The 21,900-nt window shown below is 37.5% G+C and overlaps 1 protein-coding gene and 1 non-coding gene across 2 annotated transcripts; one reads left to right on the top strand and one right to left on the bottom strand.

Annotated features, from left to right (window-relative positions):
• The first annotated feature begins 1,869 nt into the window (after window positions 1-1,869).
• LOC112805774 (uncharacterized) lies at window positions 1,870-5,841 on the top strand. The gene is made up of 3 exons (XM_025848109.1): window positions 1,870-1,945; window positions 4,652-4,665; window positions 4,837-5,841. The coding sequence occupies exons 1-3, from the start codon at window positions 1,870-1,872 to the stop codon at window positions 5,839-5,841; spliced, it is 1,095 nt and encodes a 364-aa protein (XP_025703894.1).
• Window positions 5,842-21,393: 15,552 nt separating this feature from the next.
• Window positions 21,394-21,497, bottom strand: LOC112699804 (small nucleolar RNA R71). The gene has a single exon (XR_003152742.1). It is a non-coding gene; the product is annotated as a small nucleolar RNA R71 (small nucleolar RNA).
• Window positions 21,498-21,900: the final 403 nt, after the last annotated feature.

Genomic DNA, 21,900 nt, shown 5'->3' with positions numbered 1-21,900 from the left:
ATTGGACTTTTGTAGCTCCAAAAAAATCCATTCTGAGTGCAGGGAGGTAAGGATCCAACAGCATCAGTAGTCCTTTTTCAGCCTAACTCAGATTTTTGCTCAACTCCCTCAATTTCAGCCAGAAATTACCTGAAATCACAGAAAAACACACAAACTCATAGTAAAGTCCAGAAATATGATTTTTGCCTAAAAACTAATAATATTCTACTAAAAACTAATTAAAACATGCTAAAATCTACATGAAATTACCCCAAAAAGCGTATAAAATATCCGCTCATCATACGCTCATTGCAATCTCACTTCTTTATCACAACTTCGCACAACTAACCAGCAAGTGTACTGGGTCATCCAAGTAATAAACCTTATGCGAGTAAGGGTCGATCCGACAGAGATTGTTGGTATGAAGCAAGCTATGGTCACCTTGTAAATCTTAGTCAGGCAAACTCAAATGGGTATAGGTGATATACGAATAAAACATAAAGATAGAGATAGAGATACTTATGCAATTCATTGGTGGGAATTTCAGATAAGCGCATGAAGATGCTTGATCCCTTCCGTCTCTCTGCTTTCCTACTGTCTTCATCCAATCCTTCTTACTCCTTTCCATGGCAAGCTGTATGCAAGGGTTTCACCGTTGTCAGTGGCTACCTCCCATCCTCTCAGTGGAAATGTTCAACGCACCCTGTCACGGCACGGCTATCCATCTGTCGGTTCTCAATCAGGCCGGAATAGAATCCAGTGATTCTTTTGCGTCTGTCACTAACGCCCCGCCCTCAGGAGTTTGAAGCTCGTCACAGTCATTCAATCATTGAATCCTACTCAGAATACCACAGACAAGGTTAGACCTTCCGGATTCTCTTGAATGCCGCCATCAGTTCTAGCTTATACTACGAAGATTCCGGTTAAAGAATCCAAGAGATATCCACCCAATCTAATGTAGAACGGAGGTGGTTGTCAGTCACACGTTCATAGGTGAGAATGATGATGAGTGTCACGGATCATCACATTCATCAAGTTGAAGAACAAGTGATATCTTAGAACAAGAACAAGCGGAATTGAATAGAAGAACAATAGTAATTGCATTAATACTCGAGGTACAGCAGAGCTCCACACCTTAATCTATGGTGTGTAGAAACTCCACCGTTGAAAATACATAAGAACAAGGTCTAGGCATGGCCGTGAGGCTAGCCTCCCAATGATCTAAGATAGCATAAGAATAAATATAGCTACCAAGATATGAAAATACAATAGTAAAAGGTCCTACTTATAGAGAACTAGTAGCCTAGGGTTTACAGAGATGAGTAAATGACATAAAAATCCACTTCTGGGCCCACTTGGTGTGTGCTTGGGCTGAGCATTGAAGAATTTTCGTGTAGAGACTCTTCTTGGAGTTAAACGCCAGCTTTGGTGCCAGTTTGGGCGTTTAACTCCCACTTTGGTGCCAGTTCCGGTGTTTAACGCTGGGAATTCTTAAGGTGACTTTGAATGCCGGTTTGGGCCATCAAATCTTGGGCAAAGTATGGACTATCATATATTGCTGGAAATCCCAGGATGTCTACTTTCCAACGCCGTTGAGAGGGCGCCAATTGGGCTTCTGTAGCTCCAGAAAATCCACTTCGAGTGCAGGGAGGTCAGAATCCAACAGCATCTGCAGTCCTTTTTAGTCTCTGAATCAGATTTTTGCTCAGGTCCCTCAATTTCAGCCAGAAAATACCTGAAATCACAGAAAAATACACAAACTCATAGTAAAGTCCAGAAAAGTGAATTTTAACTAAAAACTAATAAAAATATACTAAAAACTAACTAGATCATACTAAAAACATACTAAAAACAATGCCAAAAAGCGTACAAATTATCCGCTCATCAACCATGTATGTTGCCAACAACATGAAGCAGGCTACCCTTAGAGTCTCCGTGTTGCTCTTCGGCAGAATATTGGATACTGGTAAGTTGAAGTTTCATGTGTTCTATATTCTCAATTGTCATTGTTATGCTTGTTGTACCTGTCAACCATGGGTGTCGAGGTTGCTGCAAGTCCAGCAGAGTTCTTGTTCCGAAACGATATGTGAGATTAGTGTTGTACCGTACCATGTATGGAAGTCACGAAAACAACCACCCACGTGCTCTCCATTAGCGCACAGCCAGAGGTGGTATGTGACGTCATGTAGGGTGATCATGCACTCACTCTACGGCAGGTAGAAGGTGTGGGTCTCTAGACGTTAGCGCTTAACAAATGCCGTGATTAGCGAGTTGTAGAACACAAAATTTCTGAGTGGCAACACCTTGCCGAACCCAGCCTCTTTCAGGTGTGGAACAATGGCGTCTGGTGGTAGGAGTGTGTGACTTACTATTCTGGGAAGAAGTAGGCGAGACCTCTGATAAACAATTAAAAAAAATCAAATCAGAAATGTGTAGACCTATAAGCTATAAGAATTTCAACATAAAACATTTTACCACAAATGTATACATAACGAATTAATTTGACTTATAAATAAACTATTTTGATAAATAACTACAAACATTTAAATTATAAATTTATTTAAATAAAAAAATTTACTTAAATAATGAAAATGTTTAGTAAAATAATTAATTTAAACATCTGTATAATATAATGCAAATGAAAATATTTTGTAAGATAATTAATAACTAAACTAATAAATGTCTATTTTATTTAATTTAAATAAAATTATTTAGTTTAATAGTGAATAATAAAATTTATTTCGCATCTCCTTCATAAGTTAGATTAATTGAAAACATTTTCTTAAATTACCAACTAAGACACCATCAACTTAATAACTTAATTTAACTAACAATAAATTTAAAAAAAATTCATTTACTTAAATATTTAGTAAATAAAAACAAATATTTTGCTACTTAATTAAGTTTATTAGAAATGGTTAATAACCCAAATTAATAACTAAATTAAATAAATATATGGTTAATAAAAACTTAGATTAAAGAAAAATAAACCTAAACAAATATTTAATTAATAAATCCATTTTAAAGTATGGTTAAGATCATACTCTATCATTTAAATAATTCCCAATCATATATTCATTCGCCTAACATATATTGCATACTACTTACTACCTCTATAAAAGCACGTTAAGTATGGTAACACATCTATTCTTTAACATAAACATAAAACGAAAAATAACACCAATCACAAAGTCGGCTGCCCCTATAATATGTCAAGTCGCATTTAGTCTGTTAATGTCTGCATCGTGATTATCAACGTGCGTCATATTCTTTAAGTAATTCGAAAATATGATTAGAAAATGGTGAAAGTAGGAGAAAAGCTAAGAAATGAAAGTTAAAAAGCTTTTAATGATAACTGTGGACAAAATGCATATATGTAGGCCTCCATTCTTATCTCGTTTACACTTATCTCGTTTACAGTGTAAACGAGATAAGATTATACGTATCTTATTTTTACCGTAAATGAAATAAGAGTTTTACTCAACATGTGTACAAACGTAATACGATCATGTCATTTTATGCCTTATCTTGTTTGTAAACGAGATAAAAAATTCGATATATTTTGATCAAAACACTACAAATTATTTATTTTGATAAATAAAATATTATTAAAAATAACTTCTTATGTATATGGTATATAATAAAGGTTGGATGAGGATGTACAGTATTAAAGAAGAACAAAAAAATAATGCTTTCGTAAGTGAGAATAGGATTCCATGAAATGGTGATCTACAATAGTTGACGTAAGTTGCTACAAGGGGACAAATATGATATTCTAATGAAGGAAAGAGACTTGCATTTTTGCATGACTTCTTAAATTCAAAGATGAATTCTGTTTTAATAAAAAGTAAAAGAAATGTACAAGTAGTATGGACACAGTTTAATACATATGTCTCTCTCCAAAGTAACTTGCTCCTATTAATTTAAGGAACATGTGATATATTTATTAATTTTTTTGGATAGATAAATATGTAATTTTATTTTGTTCAAAACTAAGAAATTTAAAGATAAATTACACTCATATCTTTTAGAATTTATTAATATTACACGCATTTCATCTACTTAATGAGTAACGTTTAACTTTTTTTTTTTTTTTGTTTCAGACTGAAAAATTTAATGATTAATCTTTTAAATACGATAAAGATAAAGTGGGTGATACTTTCAAATAAATAAGTTTTATTTTTATTTTTTAATAAATATAAAATCCGAAAAAAATAATTAAGAAACATGTATTTTTTGTCTATCTGTGTCAACTTAAGTTTTTAGGTTCTGTCACTTAAATTAATTTTTATCGATAATAAATATAAATTTATTTGATGTAATTTTTTAGTGGGAGTATATAAGGAGTGCATAGTGTATAAAGTATAATAATTTAAAAAATATTTATTGATTCGTCACCACTATCCTCAGCCACCCGGAAAGCTCGGCACGTGAACAGATAAGATCGACCTCGCTCATTTGAAAATAGAAACGTGCCTAACAAACCCAATCACCAAAACATAATACAATAACCAACCTACAAACTCGGACTTATCCACAGTAAACGGGTAACACAACGTCTATAAAGCCGAACTAATATTCTCAACTAAGGATCAAGGTTCCATTCTCAGTCTTTTATTCTTTACTTAACTAAAGATCATTATTGACTTGAGCGTCGGAATATCTTTTGCAGGTATTTCCGCCGCGGTATTCGGTCTAGGCCGACGTATAACTCTTCCTCTCCGACGGTCGCCTGCTCGGAATTGTTAAAGCTCGGCCACCCCAGTACCAGGATGAATCACTTGGCACCTACCGTGGGGCCCGGAATACATCTAATCCCACTTTTCCCTTTGTTTAGTCTTTTACTCTATTTTGTAGGATTCTCAATCCCCGAACACGACTGACAAGAAAAATCCACAACTCACACAAGCTGAGCTCATGGCCCAATTCGCTGAACTTCAAGCAGAAGTGCGGAGGATAGCCGAGCTATCTGCGCAGAACAACAGAAAGCATGAAGGAGAAAGCCCCAAAAGCTCGGCCCAAGGCAACACAGACCCCTTAAACATCACTCCACCAAAGGAGAAGCTTACGCTCAACAATCCCTTTTCCGAGGAGATCACAAAGTACCAGATGCCAAAAAACTTTGCACAACCTTCCGCGCTTGAACCATACAAGGGGTTCGGCTATCCCCGAGCTCACATGAAGAAGTTTCAATCCATGATGTTCTTTAACGGTGCTAACAATGAGCCTGTCCTCTGCCGAGCCTTCCCTACTTACCTCGATGGTGCTGCATTACTCTGGTTTTCTAAGTTGTCTGCAGGTTCAATTTCTTCCTTTGAGGACCTAGCAAGGTCGTTCATTGATTATTTTGCTCCGTCAAGAATATACGTGCACGGATCAGATTACCTCAGCACTATCAAGCAAGGCCAGCACAAAAGTCTGAAGGACTACATGACCCAATTTGTGGAAGCAACAATGGAGATTCAAGACTTAGATCCCGCGGTCCACCTGCACGCCCTCAAGGCCGGCCTCAGACCTGGCAAATTTCGAGAAACAATTGCAATTACAAAACCAAAAACACTGGAAGAATTCCGCGAAAGGGCTGCAGGACAGATGGAAATCAAGGAGCTTTGTGAAGCTCAGAAAACAGACAAACAGCTACACAGAAGGGATGAAGACAAAACATTCCGATCAAACAATAAAGAGCCAAAGAAGCCCTTCAAGCTCACACCAAAATTCAACACTTACACCAGGTTCAACACCAAGAGAGAGAACATGATCAAGGAAATTTTGAATGCCAAAATTGTGAAGCCACCAGCCCGAGCAGGGAACTACCAAGACCAAAGGTTCATAAATAGAAGCAAGCATTGCGCCTTCCACTAGAAGTTCGGCCACACTATGGACGATTGCATCGTTGCAAAGGACCTGCTCGAAAGACTAGCACGCCAAGGGGATGAGCACAAACAAGCAGGGGCAGATAAGAACAAAAAGGAGCAGACAACTTCTGATCCACCAAGAGGAATCATCAGCCACATATCAGGAGGATATGCAGGTGGAGGGGAAACAAACTCGGCCAGAAAACGAAGCTATAGGGCAATGCTGGCAATCGAAGGAACATTGAAGCCAAAGAAGGAGAAGGACCCAGATGTCACGATATCCTTCAACCAAGTAGATTTCAGATCAGCAAGCCCTAACCTTGACGACCCAGTAGTGATCTCCATCCAGGTCGGAGAGCTGTTGGAAAGGAAAACACTGCTGGACCTAGGTAGTAGCACTGATGTTTTGTTCTATTCTACCTTTAAAAAGACGAAGTTATCAGAAAAACTAATACAGCCCTTCTCGGGAGAGCTAATTGGGTTCTTCGGAGAAGGGTCCCCATCATGGGACATATATGGCTAACGAACACAATGGGAGAGATCCCTATGTCGAAATCCATTGATATTCAGTACCTAATAGTAGATTGTTATAGCCCTTATAATATTATAATCGGGAGACCCACCTTGAATATATTCAAAGCGGTAGTGTCCACGTTACACCTGTGTATTAAGTTTCCAGTGCAGGAAAACAGAGTAGCAACAGTGTACGCCGATCACCAAGAAGCTCGGCAGTGCTACAATGCTAGTCTAAAGCAAATCCAAACGAAGCAGGGAGCTCGGCCATAAGTCCAAGAGATACACAATTCTGCCGAAGCCATAATGCTAGCCGATCTCGACCTAAGAGAAGACCTCGGTGAGAGACCCCAACCAATGGACAACCTGCACCGAGTAACATTAACAGCAGATGAAAAGCAATATACTCACATCGGAGAAGCACTGGAGGGGGATGAGCGAACAGAACTAATACACATACTGCACCAGAATGCCGATCTATTCGCATGGACGCCAGACGACATGCCCGGAATAAGCCCAGAGGTTATCTGCCACAAACTAGCGATTGATAAGACAGTCCGACCAGTGGCGCAAAAGAAACGAAACCTCGAAGAGGAGAAAAAATAAGCAGCATTTGAAGAAACCAAGAAACTCCTCAATGCAGGTTTCATCAGAGAGATCCGCTTCACCACATGGCTATCAAATGTGGTAATGGTATGAAAAAACTCAGGTAAATGGCGCATGTGCGTCGACTTTACAAATCTATACAAATCTTGCCCTAAAGATGCATATCCATTACCTTGCATTGATAAGTTAGTTGATAATGCTTCTGGTTTCAAAACCTTGAGTTTTAGGATGCATACTTGGTGGACGAAATTGCGATCACATACTCTTTGTATTTGTATGAAATTTAATAATTGGCTCTATTTGAAGTCACAACTCCGTTCAACTAACCAGCAAGTGCACTGGGTCATCCAAGTAATACCTTACGTGAGTAAGGGTCGATCCCACGGAGATTGTTGGTATGAAGCAAGCTATGGTCATCTTGTAAATCCCAGTTAAGTGGACTCATAAAGTCAAATGTGATTAGATTGGATAAATAAAGATAAATAAAATAAAAAGGGATAGAGATACTTATGTAAATTAATAGTGGGAATTTCAGATAGGCATATGGAGATGCTGTACTTCTCTTGGATCTCTACTTTCCTATTACATTCATCCAATCCTTCTTACTCCTTTCCATGGCAAGCTGTATGTAGGGCATCACCGTTGTCAATGGCTACATCCCATCCTCTCAGTGAAAACGTTCCTATGCTCTGTCACAGCACGGCTAATCATCTGTCGGTTCTCAATCAGGTTGGAATAGAATCCCTTGATTCTTTTGCGTTTGTCATCACGCCCAGCCTTCAGGAGTTTGAAGCTCGTCACAGTCATTCAATCCCAGAATCCTACTTGGAATACCACAGACAAGGTTTAGACCTTCCGGATCCTCATGAATGCCGCCATCTATCTAGCTTATACCACGAAGATTCTGTTGGGGAATCTAAGAGATATGCGCCCGGCCTAGAGTAGAACGAAAGTGGTTGTCAGTCACGCGCGTTCATAGGTGAGAATGATGATGAGTGTCACGGATCATCACATTCATCAAAGTTAAGTATAACGTATATCTTGGAATAAGAATAGAAGAGAATTGAATAGAAAGTAATAATAATTGTATTGAAACTTGAGGTACAGCAGAGCTCCACACCCTTAATCTATGGTGTGCAGAAACTCCACTGTTGAAAATACATAAGTAAAAGGTTCAGGCATGGCCGAATGGCCAGCCCCCATGGTCTAAGGACTAGGCGTCCAGAGATGTCTAATACACTAGTAAAAAGTCCTATTTATAATAAACTAGCTACTAGGGTTTACATGAGTAAGTAATTGATGCATAAATCCACTTCCGAGGCCCACTTGGTGTATGTTTGGGCTGAGCTTGGTCTATCCACGAGCTGAGGCTTTTCTTGGAGTTGAACTCCAAGTTATAACGTGTTTTGGGCGTTCAACTCCGGATCATGACGTTTTTCTGGCGTTTAACTCCAGACAGCAGCATGTACTTGGCGTTCAACGCCAAGTTACATCGTCAATTTCCGAATAAAGTATGAACTATTATATATTGCTAGAAAGCTCTGGATGTCTACTTTCCAACGCCGTTGAGAGCGCGCCAATTGGAGTTCTGTAGCTCCAGAAAATCCATTTCGAGTGCAGGGAAGTCAGATTCCAACAACATCAGCAGTCCTTTTGTCAGCCTTTTTCAGAGTTTTGATCAAGTCCCTCAATTTCAGCCAGAAATTACCTGAAATCACAGAAAAACACACAAACTCATAGTAAAGTCCAGAAATGTGAATTTAACATAAAAACTAATGAAAACATCCCTAAAAGTAGCTTAAACTTACTAAAAACTACCTAAAAACAATGCCAAAAAGCGTATAAATTATCCGCTCATCACAACACCAAACTTAAATTGTTGCTTGTCCCCAAGCAACTGAAAATCAATTAGGATAAAAAGAAGAGAATATACTATAAATTTCAAAATATCAATGTATATTAATTCTAATTAGATGAGCGGGACTTGTAGCTTTTTGCTTCTGAACAGTTTTGGCATCTCACTTTTTCCTTTGAAGTTTAGAATGGTTGGCTTCTCTAGGAACTTAGAATTTCAGATAGTGTTATTGACTTTCCTAGTTAAGCATGTTGATTCTTGAACACAGCTACTTATGAGTCTTGGCCATGGCCCTAAGCATTTTGTTTTCCAGTATTACCACCGGATACACAAATGCCACAGACACATGACTGGGTGAACATTTTCAGATTGTGACTCAGCTTTGCTAGAGTCCCCAGTTAGAGGTGTCCAGAGCTCTTAAGCACACTCTTTTTGCTTTGGATCACAACTTTAACCACTCAGTCTCAAGCTTTTCACTTGGACCTGTATGACACATGCACATGGTTAGGGACAGCTTGGTTTAGCCGCTTAGTCCTGGATTTTATTTCCTTGGGCCCTCCTATCCATTGATGCTCAAAGCCTTGGATCCTTTTTACCCTTGCCTTTTGGTTTTAAGGGCTATTGGCTTTTTCTGCTTGCTTTTTCTTTTTCTTTCTATTTTTTTCGCAACCTTTTTTTTTTCGCAAGCTTTTGCTTTTTCACTGCTTTTTCTTGCTTCAAGAATCAATTTTATGATTTTTCAGATCATCAATAACATTTTTCTTTGTTCATCATTCTTTCAAGAGCCAACAGTTTTAACATTCATAAACAACAAGATAAAAAATATGCACTGTTTAAGCATTCATTCAGAAAACAAAAAGTATTGTCACCACATCAATATAATTAAACTAAATTCAATGATAAATTCGAAATTCATGTACTTCTTGTTCTTTTGAATTAAAACATTTTTCATTTAAGAGAGGTGAAGGATTAATGGATTTATTCATAACTTTAAGACATAGTTACTAACTACTAATGATCATGTAATAAAGACACAAGTATAGATAAACATATAACATAAAAAAAACGAAAAGCAGAAGAAAAATTTAAGAACAAGGAATGAGTCCACCTTAGTGAGGGTGGTGCCTTCTTGAAGGACCATTGATGTCCTTGAGCTCTACTATGTCTCTGAATTGTTGTAATTTAGTTTCTCTTAGTTTCCTCTTCAGAGTCCTTTCAGGTTCTGGATCAGCTTTCAACAAGAATGCCTTTTTCCTTGTTCCTGCTTATATGAAAGAGAAGAGGAAAATAAAAGGAAGAGGAATCCTCTATGTCATAGTAAAGAGGATCCTTATTATTAGTAGAAGAAGAAAGGGGATAATGGAAGGAGAGGGATGAATAGTCTGTATAAAGAGTAAGGATAGGGGAGGTGATAAGAGATGAAGAGAAGTGTTAGTAAATAAATAAATAAATAGAAGAAGATGAGAGAGGGATTTTCGAAAATATTTTTGAAAAGGAGTTAGTAATTTCGAAAATTAAAGATGAATTAAAATTAAAATTAAAACTTGAAACAATTAGTTAATTAAAAAGAATTTTTGAAAAAGAGGGAGGTATTTTCGAAAATTAGAGAGGGAAAGGTAGTTAGGTGGTTTTGAAAAAGATAAGAAACAATCAAAAAGTCAAATTTGAAAAAGATAAGAAAATAAGTTAGATAAGATATTTTGAAATCAAATTTTGAAAAAGATAAAATTTTGAAAAAGATAAGATAAAAAGATAAGATAAATAGATAAGATAAAAAGATATGATTGAAATTAGTTTTGAAAAAGATTTAATTTTTAAAATTTAAAATTAATTACTTGACTAACAAGAAACTAAAAGATAAGATTCTAGAATTTAAAGATTGAACCTTTCTTAACAAGAAAGTAACAAACTTCAAATTTTTGAATCAATCACATTTATTTGTTAGCTAATTTTCGAAAATATGATGTAAAAGATAAGAAAAAGATTTTGAAAAATATTTTTAAAAAATTTCGAAAATTAATGAAAAAAGGAAAAGATTTAATTTTTGAAAAAGTTTTGAAAAGATAAGATTTTTAAAATTGAAAATTTGACTTGACTTGTAAGAAACAACTAATTTTTTAAAATTTTTGACTAAGTCAACTCAAATTTTCGAAAATTAGGAGATAAAAAAGGAAAATATATTTTTTTGATTTTTGAAATTTTTTTATGATGAGAGAGAAAAACACAAAAATGACCCAAAATATGAAAATTTTGGATCAAAACACAAGATGCATGCAAGAACACTATGAATGTCAAGATGAATACCAAGAACACTTTGAAGATCATGATGAACATCAAGAACATAATTTTGAAAAAATTTTGATGCAAAAAAAACATGCAAGACACCAAACTTAGAAATCTTTAATGCATGGACTCTAACAAACAAAAAATGCATATGAAAAATAACAAACAACACAAAACAAGAAATCATCAAGATCAAACAAGAAGACTTGTCAAGAACAACTTGAAGATCATGAAGAACACTATGAATGTATGGAATTTCGAAAAATGCAAGAAAAATTTTTAAAGCATGCAATTGACACCAAACTTAAAAATTGACTCAAGACTCAAACAGGAACACAAAATATTTTTAATTTTTATGTTTTTTTTGGATTTTTATTTTTTCGAAAATATACTTTAGAAAAACGAAAATAATAAAAAAGATGAACCGTCAGTTGTCCATACTCGAACAATCCCCGGCAACGGCGCCAAAAACTTGGTGGACGAAATTGTGATCACATACTCTTTGTATTTGTATGAAATTTAATAATTGGCTCTATTTGAAGTCACAACTCCGTTCAACTAACCAGCAAGTGCATTGGGTCGTCCAAGTAATACCTTACGTGAGTAAGGGTCGATCCCACAGAGATTGTTGGTATGAAGCAAGCTATGGTCATCTTGTAAATCCCAGTTAAGTGGACTCATAAAGTCAAATGTGATTAGATTGAATAAATAAAGATAAATAAAATAAAAAGGGATAGAGATACTTATGTAAATTAATAGTGGGAATTTCAGATAGGCATATGGAGATGCTGTACTCCTCTTGGATCTCTACTTTCCTATTACATTCATCCAATCCTTCTTACTCCTTTCCATGGCAAGCTATATGTAGGGCATCACCGTTGTCAATGGCTACATCCCATCCTCTCAGTGAAAACGTTCCTATGCTCTGTCACAGCACGGCTAATCATCTGTCGGTTCTCAATCAGGTTGGAATAGAATCCCTTGATTCTTTTGCGTTTGTCATCACGCCCAGCCTTCAGGAGTTTGAAGCTCGTCACAGTCATTCAATCCCAGAATCCTACTTGGAATACCACAGACAAGGTTTAGACCTTCCGGATCCTCATGAATGCCGCCATCTATCTAGCTTATACCACGAAGATTCTGTTGGGGAATCTAAGAGATATGCGCCCGGCCTAGAGTAGAACGAAAGTGGTTGTCAGTCACGCGCGTTCATAGGTGAGAATGATGATGAGTGTCACGGATCATCACATTCATCAAAGTTAAGTATAACGTATATCTTGGAATAAGAATAGAAGAGAATTGAATAGAAAGTAATAATAATTGTATTGAAACTTGAGGTACAGCAGAGCTCCACACCCTTAATCTATGGTGTGCAGAAACTCCACTGTTGAAAATACATAAGTAAAAGGTTCAGGCATGGCCGAATGGCCAGCCCCCATGGTCTAAGGACTAGGCGTCCAGAGATGTCTAATACACTAGTAAAAAGTCCTATTTATAATAAACTAGCTACTAGGGTTTACATGAGTAAGTAATTGATGCATAAATCCACTTCCGGGGCCCACTTGGTGTATGTTTGGGCTGAGCTTGGTCTATCCACGAGCTGAGGCTTTTCTTGGAGTTGAACTCCAAGTTATAACGTGTTTTGGGCGTTCAACTCCGGATCATGACGTTTTTCTGGCGTTTAACTCCAGACAGCAGCATGTACTTGGCGTTCAACGCCAAGTTACATCATCAATTTCCGAATAAAGTATAAACTATTATATATTGCTGGAAAGCTCTGGATGTCTACTTTCCAATGCCGTTGAGAGCGCACCAATTGGAGTTCTGTAGCTCCAGAAAATCCATTTCAAGTGCAGGGAGGTCAGATTCCAACAGCATCAGCAGTCCTTTTGTCAGCCTTTTTCAGAGTTTTGATCAAGTCCCTCAATTTCAGCCAGAAATTACCTGAAATCATAGAAAAACACACAAACTCATAGTAAAGTCCAGAAATGTGAATTTAACATAAAAACTAATGAAAACATCCCTAAAAGTAGCTTAAACTTACTAAAAACTACCTAAAAACAATGCCAAAAAGCGTATAAATTATCCGCTCATCAATACTCTGGTTATAACCAGATTTTGATGCACCCAGAGGACCAAAGCAAAACAGCTTTTATAACAGAACATGAAAATTTTTGTTACAAGGTAATGCCTTTTGGCCTAAAGAATGTATGTGCGACGTATCAAAGATTAATGGACAAAGTATTCAAATAGCAGATAGGTCGAAATATGGAAGTCTATGTAGATGATATGGTAGCAAAAATGCCTACACAAGGGTCACACTGTGATGACTTGGTAGAAATTTTCAACCAACTCCGAGCATATAATATGAGGCTCAACCCAGACAAATGTGCCTTTGGATTCTAAGGAGGGAAATTCCTCGGCTTCATGCTAACCTCACGAGGGATTGAAGCCAACCCAGAAAAGTGTCACGCAATACTAAATATGATGAGCCCAAGGACAGTAAAGGAAGTCCAACAACTAGCAGGAAGAGTAGCTTCCTTGTCACGCTTCTTACCTGCAGTGGCAAACTGATTTTATCACTTTTTCCAAACATTCTCTAAAGGCAGAAAGTTCACTTGAACAGAAGAATGAGAAAGTTCTTTCATGGAACTCAAATGGGTACAACATCACCCCCCATACTCCAGAGGCCAGAGATGAGTAAGCTTTTGCACTTATATTTATCAGTATCTAACCATGCTATAAGCTCGGTCTCAGTAATTAAAATAGGCAGAAAGCAAAACCCGGTATACTTCATTAGCCGAATATTGCAACCAACAGAAACAAGATACCCAAAAGTAGAGCAGTTAGCGTTGGCATTGATCACTACAGCAAGAAGATTACGACACTACTTTCAGAGTCACACAATTATAGTGCGAACCGACCAACCATTGAGGAAGATATTGACCAGACCAGAGCTCGCCAAACAATTAACAAAATGGTCTGTCGAGTTCTTTGAGTTCAACATCCAGTACAAATCAAGAAAAAGTCTGAAGTCGCAAGTACAGGCTGACTTCGTATCAGAAATGACTAATGAAACACAGCACATAGAAAACAATTGGAGCATACATGTAGACGGAGCATCAAACAGAGAAGGAAGTGGAGCCGGGGTATTACTAAAAGAGGGAGAGAAAGTGATAGCCGAGCAATCACTATAGTTCCGCTTCAATGCAAGCAACAACCAAGCAGAATATGAAGCTCTGCTAGCAGGACTGAAGCTCGCCCAACAACTTAGGATACCTCAGATAATAGTTTACTGCGACTCCTCACTAGTAGTACATCAAATCAAGGGCGAGTACTAGGTAAAAGATCCTTTGTTAGAGAAATATTGGCTTATAACGAAGGATCTTATCTCAAAGTTCAGTAAATTTGATATTATTCATGTAAACCGAGAATAAAACACCAGAGCCGATGTGTTGTCCAAGTTAGCCACAACAAGGTAGGCGAAAAACACACCGGCCCTGTCCCAACTAACACTTAACAAGCCGAGCTTTGAGTAGGACACAATCTTAAGCATCATGCAGGTACCATATTGGAGAACACCTTTTCTCAATTACATCAACACAGGTGCCGTACCGAATGAGGAACCGAACTTGCCGCTATACCGAAGAAGAGCGAGTTTCTACACAGTACTCGGAAATACCTTGTACAGGCGAGGACACTCCCAACCACTTCTCAAATGCATCAGCAAGGAGTAGGCTGAAGATGTCATGGCAGAAACACACAAAGGGGTTTATGGAAACTACATCGGCGGCCGAGCACTGGCCTCAAAAATATTATGTACAGGATACTATTGGCCGACGATAAAAAGGGACTGTATTTCAAAAGTCAAGACATGCAACAACTGTCAAAAGCACGCCCCCCTCTCAGAGATCCCGGCCGAAGAACTCCACACTACAGAGGTAAGCTGGCCTTTCGATAGGTGAAGATTGGATATCTTCAGACCTTTTTCGAAAGCGTCAGGCCAGGTAAATTTTCTTTTAGTATCAATAGACTATTTCTCTAAGTGGATAGAAGCACAACCACTAGTGCATATAACGTCAGATAAAGTGAGATATTTCCTATGGAAAAACATTATATGCAGATATGGTATCCCACGAGAGATAATCTCGAATAACGGGAGACAATTCATAGACCATAAACTCGCTGCTTTTTTAACAAATTTCAACATTAAACACCATTTTAGCTCAGTCGAGCACCTACAAACCAATGGGCAAGTCGAATCAGCTAACAGAATTATCTTACAAGAATTGAAGAAAAAGCTCGGCAAGGCCAAAGGAGAATGGGCTGACCTCATCCCAGAAATCTTATGGAGCTACAATACCAGCATCCAATCTGCTACATGAGAAACTCCTTTCAAGCTAGTATATGGCGCAGAAGCACTAATACCAATCGAAGTCAGCATCCCAACAATAAGAGCCGAGCTTTATGATCAATCAAGCAACTCGCAAGCTCGTAAAGCCTAGATGGATCTCCTAGAAGAAGAAAGAGACATTTTAGCAATAAAGCAATGAGCCAGGAAACAATTCATAGAGTGAAGACTCAACAAAAGAGTAATTCACAGGTCCTTCAATAAAGGAGACCACGTACTCAGGCGAACAGAAGAAGCTGGAAGCCTTCAGCACACAGAAAATTAATAGCAAATTGGGAGGGACCTTTCCGAGTCCTCCAGAATCTCGAAAAGGGGGCTTACAAACTAGAAACTCTTAAAGGAGATCAATTTCCAGGAACATGGAATATCTCCTCACTAAAGGATTATCAATCATGACACAAATTGTAAATCTGCGAATGATGGTACTCTTTTTTCCCTTCGAAGGTTTTTTCCCACAACACATGGGTTTTACTCGAAGCGGGTTTTAACGAGGCCGGACGCTACAAATCATTATACAAATGTCACTTATATTGCAAGCAAAACATTTATGTTATCATAACGGCAAGCATATATGTCAGTCAAAATAATCCGAGCTCCATACTCGAAAACTATAAAATATACACCGAGCGTAGTACTCGGCAAAATCCGAACAACAAAAGCACATCAAGCTATTGCTATTGCAAAACATTACTACTATCAAAACTTTGCCATAATATCGTATCTTATAAAAGACTAAAACAGTCACCATAAAAACCGAGCCTCTATACTCGGAACCTAAAAAAGCACAACCGAGAATAATACTCGGAATTATCCAAAAGCAAACAAGTTAAATACAAGTTTTAAGGCCAAAATGCCATACATAGAGCTTACAAAATAAATCATAAATATAGGCCTATTCTGCCTTATCACTGATACTAGACTCCTCACTATCACTTTAAGCAGCAGTGATGAGCGGATAATTTATACATTTTTTGGCATTGTTTTTAGGTAGTTTTTAGTATGATCTAGTTACTTTTAGGGATGTTTTCGTTAGTTTTTATGCTAAATTCACATTTCTGGACTTTACTATGAGTTTGTGTGTTTTTCTATGATTTCAGGTATTTTCTGGCTGAAATTGAGGGACTTGAGCAAAACTCTGATAGGAGGCTGACAAAGGACTGCTGATGCTGTTGGAATCTGACTTCCTTGCACTCAAAATGGATTTTCTCGAGCTACAGAACTCGAAATGGCGCGCTCTCAACGGCGTTAGAAAGTAGACATCCAGAGATTTCCAACAATATATAATAGTTCATACTTTATTTGTAATTATACAACGTAAACTGGCGCTCAACGCCAGTTCTATGCTGCATTCTGGAGTCAAACGCCAGAAACACGTCACGAACCAGAGTTGAACGCCCAAAACATGTTACAACTTGGCGTTCAACTCCAAGAGAAGCCTCAGTTCGTGGATAGATCAAGCTCAGCCCAAACACACACCAAGTGGGCCCCGGAAGTGAATTTATGTATCAATTACTTACTTCTGTAAACCCTAGCAGCTAGTTTAGTATAAATAGAACTTTTTACTAGTTTATTAGATGTCTTGGACTATCTTGTTCTTTTGACCATTCGGTCTTTCATGGAGGCTGGCCATTCGGCCATGCCTGGACCTTCATCACTTATGTATTTTCAACGGTGGAGTTTCTACACACCATAGATTAAGGGTGTGGAGCTCTGCTGTACCTCGAGTTTCAATGCAATTACTACTATTTTCTATTCAATTCCGCTTGTTCTTATTCTAAGATATTCGTTGCACTTCAACATGATAAATGTGATAATCCGTGACACTCATCATTATTCTCACCTATGAACATGTGACTGACAATCACTTCCGTTCTACCTTAGACCGGGCGCATATCTCTTGTATTCCTTAATTAGAATCTTCGTGGTATAAGGTAGAATTGATGGCAGCATTCATGGGAATCCGGAAAGTCTAACCTTGTCTGTGGTATTCCGAGTAGGATTCTGGGATTGAATGACTGTGACGAGCTTCAAACTCGCGATTGCTGGGTGTGATTACAAACGCAAAAGAATCAAAGGATTCTATTCCAACATGATCGAGAACCGACAGATGATTAGCCGTGCTGTGACAGAGCATTTGGACCATTTTTACTGAGAGGATGGGATGTAGCCATTGACAACGGTGATGCCCTACATACAGCTTGGCAAAGAAAGGAGTGGCAAAGATTGGATAAAAGCAGTAGGAAAGCAGATATTCGGAAGGAACACAACACCTCCATACACTTATCTGAAATTCCCACCATTGAATTACATAAGTAACTCTATCTTTATTTTCTGTCTATTTATTATTATTATTCGAAAATCCAATAATCTCTTAATATAGTTGAATCCGCCTGACTGGGATTTACAAGATGACCATAGCTTGCTTCATACCAACAATCTCTGTGGGATCGACCCTAACTCACGTAAGGTATTACTTGGACGACCCAGTACACTTGCTGGTTAGTTGTGCGGAGTTGTGACAAAGTGTGATTTATGTTTGAGAGCACCAAGTCTTTAGAGCCATTGTTGATGATCACAATTTCGTCCACCAAGCAGCCTCGTCATCCACAAGCTAACCATTCACGACCAGCTTCATAACATCAAGCCTCGAAGCATCGGCTTCAGGGTAAAGCACCTTAACCTGAGAAACAGCACGCTCAGAACCTTGAGCAAAAGCCTCGTAGATTCCACTCTCCAACTCTTTAATCCGAGCAGACAGTTGATCATTCTCGGACCCCAACATCTTCAATCGTTCAGAAGATGCCTGATGCAGCCGCCGCTCCTCGGCCAATTCCAGACCTTTCTTCTCTATGGAAGAAGATAGCTCAACAATTTTTCCCTCCTTTTCTTGGATGATTCCAGACAACTCCTCAAAATGGGAAACTTCTTTCTCCTCTCGGCCCAAAGCGAGCTCCTGTACCCTACCAATAGCCACAATACGAGCACAAATCACCTACAAAGAGAAAACAGTTAATACTAAAAAACACCATACACAACAATACAGCAGTTAGTTATACCTGAAGAAATCGGCTAACACCAGCTCGACCCACTTCATCAATCATCTTCATGTCATCTAGAAAACAACAAAGCTCGTCAGCCATAGTGCTAAAAGGATAAAACTTTGCCCACAAGGATCTAGCATGCTCGTTTTTTATCATATCCATGAAGCCTTTTTTTGCGATTGATACGCAGACTCAACCATTTGCAGTACCATTGAAGACTCTCCTTTACCGTCCAATACCTCGGCAAGGCTACCTTTTGCCTGTCCTCTCTTCCGTTTAGACTTCTGCACAGGGCCATATTGAATCACTGCAGCAGCAGGACCGTTCCCCACATTGGAAGAAACTTCCTTCTCACTTTTCTTACGTTGGTTGAAGAAAGACTTCAAACCCGCAGTGGTAATAGTAGGAGCTTTTTCGGCTGCAAATCAATAACAACCAAATCAGGAGGGACATGTCAAAATAAAAGAGGAAAACAAACATAGTAGAACAAATTACCTATATGCTCATTGGTGCGGTGTTTCTAACCACAGAATAACCGACAAGTGCACCGGGTCGTACCAAGTAATATCTTACGTGAGTAAGGGTCGATACCATGAGGATTGATGGATTAAGCAACAGTTATTGAGTGATAGGCTTAGTCAGGCAGACAAAAAATAGTATTTGAATGTTCAAAGAGCATTAAATAGTAAATTAAAAATTTCAGAAAGCAAGCAGTAATGAGTTGGGAATAAAATATGGAGAAAACAGTTAAGGTTTTAGAGTTATCTATTTTTCAGATTGATTTTTCTTACTAACTATTTTAATCATGAAAGATTTAATTCATGGCAAAATATATGTGACTAGACCCTAATTCCTTAGACCTTCCTAGTCTCCTCTAAAATTCATTAACTGCCAATTCCTTGGTCAATTAAATCAAATTAGAAGGTGATGATCAAATTCCAGTTCATATGCCACAAGAATCCTAATTATCCAAAAATAAGGGGATTATATGTCACGTATCCCGTTAAATACAAACAATTAGAAATTTAGGATAATATGTTTTCAAGCTGTTGTTCAAGTAAAGAGCTTTTCCAAGTTTTACAAGAACTCAAATAGAATATGGGTCATACTTCCGTTCCACCCAAATTCATAAAATAAAGAACGAAAACAATTATTGAAATATAAATCAAAACATGGATTAAATTAGAAAGAACAAACGAATCAATCCATACAAATACACAGAGCTCTTAACCTTAACAATGAAGGATTAGTTGCTCATGGTTCAGAGAAGAAAACTAGGATTGTGGTAAAAATGTACAGTGTTCCTATCTGATGGCATCTAAATTCCTATTTATAACTAATCCTAATAAATTTAAAATCTAATTATCTATAATTAAAAATAATATCTTTTCCTAAAAATAAGATTTGAATTTAACTTTGAATTAATTAACAAGTCTTTAGCTGATGGGTGGGGACCACTTGATTTGTCCATTCTGTAGCTTCTAATCTGTGTTTTCTGGGCTAGAAACCGGGTCAAAACAGCCCATAAATCGCCTACAGCATTTTTCTGCACGTGGCGCATGTCACACGTACGCGTGACTGATGGTCTTTTCTGCGAGTCACGCGGACGCGTCGGTCACGCGCACGCGTCGCTGAGCAAATCTTCAATTCACGCGTACGCGTCAGTCAAGTAATTAATTTTAATTTAAAAAAAATTATATCTTTTAGTTTCTTGTTAGTCAAGTAATTAATTTTAATTTTAAAAAAATTAAATCTTTTTCAATCCTATCTTTCTATCATATCTTCTTATCTTATCTTGTTATCATATCTTTTTCAAAATTTTATCTTTTTCAAAAATTTGATTTCAAAATATCTTATCTAACTTCTTATCTTCTTATCTTTTCAAATTTGACTTTAATATCTCTTTCAACTAACTATTTGATTTTTTGTTTGTTTTTTATCTTTTTCAAAACCACCTGACTACTTCTCTCTCTCTAATTTTCGAAAATATCTCATCCTTTTTCAAAAATTCTTTTTAATTAATTAATTATTTTAATTTTTAATTTTAATTATATCTTATCTTTAATTTTCAAAAATCATTAACTACTTTTTCAAAATTATTTTCGAATTCTCCCTCTCTTCTCTTCTTCTATTTATTTATTTATTTACTAACACTTCTCTTCACCTCTCTTCATCTCCAATCACTGCTTCTATCCTCACCCTTGTGATTGGATTCTCCACTTTTATTCCTTTCTTCTTCTACTAACAATAAGGAACCTCTTTACTGTGACATAGAGGGTTCCTCTTTCTTTTCTTGTTCTCTTCTTCCCTATATGAGCAGGAACAAGGAAAAAGACACTCTTGTAGAAGCTGATCCTGAACCTGAAAGGACTCTGAAGAGGAAACTAAGAGAACCTAAATTACAACAATCCAGAGGCAACCTTTCTGAAATTTTTTGAACAAGAGAAGGAGATGGCAGCCGAACCCAACAACAATAATGCAAGGAGAATGCTAGGTGATTTCAATAAACCAACGTCCAAATTTGATGGAAGATGCATCTCCATTCCGGCCATTGGAGCAAACAATTTTGAGATGAAACCTCAATTAGTTGCTCTAATGCAACATAACTGCAAGTTTCATGGACTTCCATCTGAAGATTCTTACCAGTTTTTAACTAAGTTCTTGCAGATTTGTGAGACTGTAAAGACAAATGGAGTAGATCCTGAAGTCTACAGGCTTATGCTTTTCCCTTTTGCTGTAAGAGACAGAGCTAGAACATGGTTGGATTCACAACCTAAAGATAGCCTGGACTCTTGGGATAAGCTGGTCACGACCTTCTTGGATAAATTCTTTTCTCATCAAAAGTTGAGCAAGCTTAGAGTGGATGTTCAGACCTTCAAACAAAAAGATGGTGAATCCCTCTATGAAGCTTGGGAAAGATACAAGCAGATGACCAAAAAGTGTCCTTCTAACATGTTTTCAGAATGGACCATATTAGATATATTCTATTATGGTTTATCTGAGTTTTTCAAAATGTCATTGGACCATTCTGCAGGTGGATCCATTCACTTAAAGAAAACACCTGCAGAAGCTCAAGAACTTATTGACATGGTTGCAAATAACCAATTCATGTACACTTCTGAGAGGAATTCCGTGAATAATGGGACGCCTCAGAGGAAGGGAGTTCTTGAAATTGATGCTCTGAATGCCATATTGGCTCAAAACAAAGTGTTGACTCAGCAAGTCAACATGATTTCTCAAAGTCTGAATGGATGGGAAAATGCATCCAACAGTACTAAAGAGGTAGCTTCTGAAGAAGCTTATGATCCTGAGAACCCTGCAATAGTAGAGGTAAATTACATGGGTGAACCTTATGGA

The sequence above is a fragment of the Arachis hypogaea genome, chromosome 6 (genome assembly GCF_003086295.3).
Source record: "Arachis hypogaea cultivar Tifrunner chromosome 6, arahy.Tifrunner.gnm2.J5K5, whole genome shotgun sequence".
Taxonomy (NCBI): domain Eukaryota; kingdom Viridiplantae; phylum Streptophyta; class Magnoliopsida; order Fabales; family Fabaceae; genus Arachis; species Arachis hypogaea.
This window is presented reverse-complemented; position numbering and strand designations above follow the sequence as displayed.

Coding starts and splice junctions, on each gene's coding strand:
- LOC112805774 (XM_025848109.1), top strand. CDS start 1,870: ATGTATGTTGCCAACAACATGAAGCAGGCTACCCTTAGAGTCTCCGTG.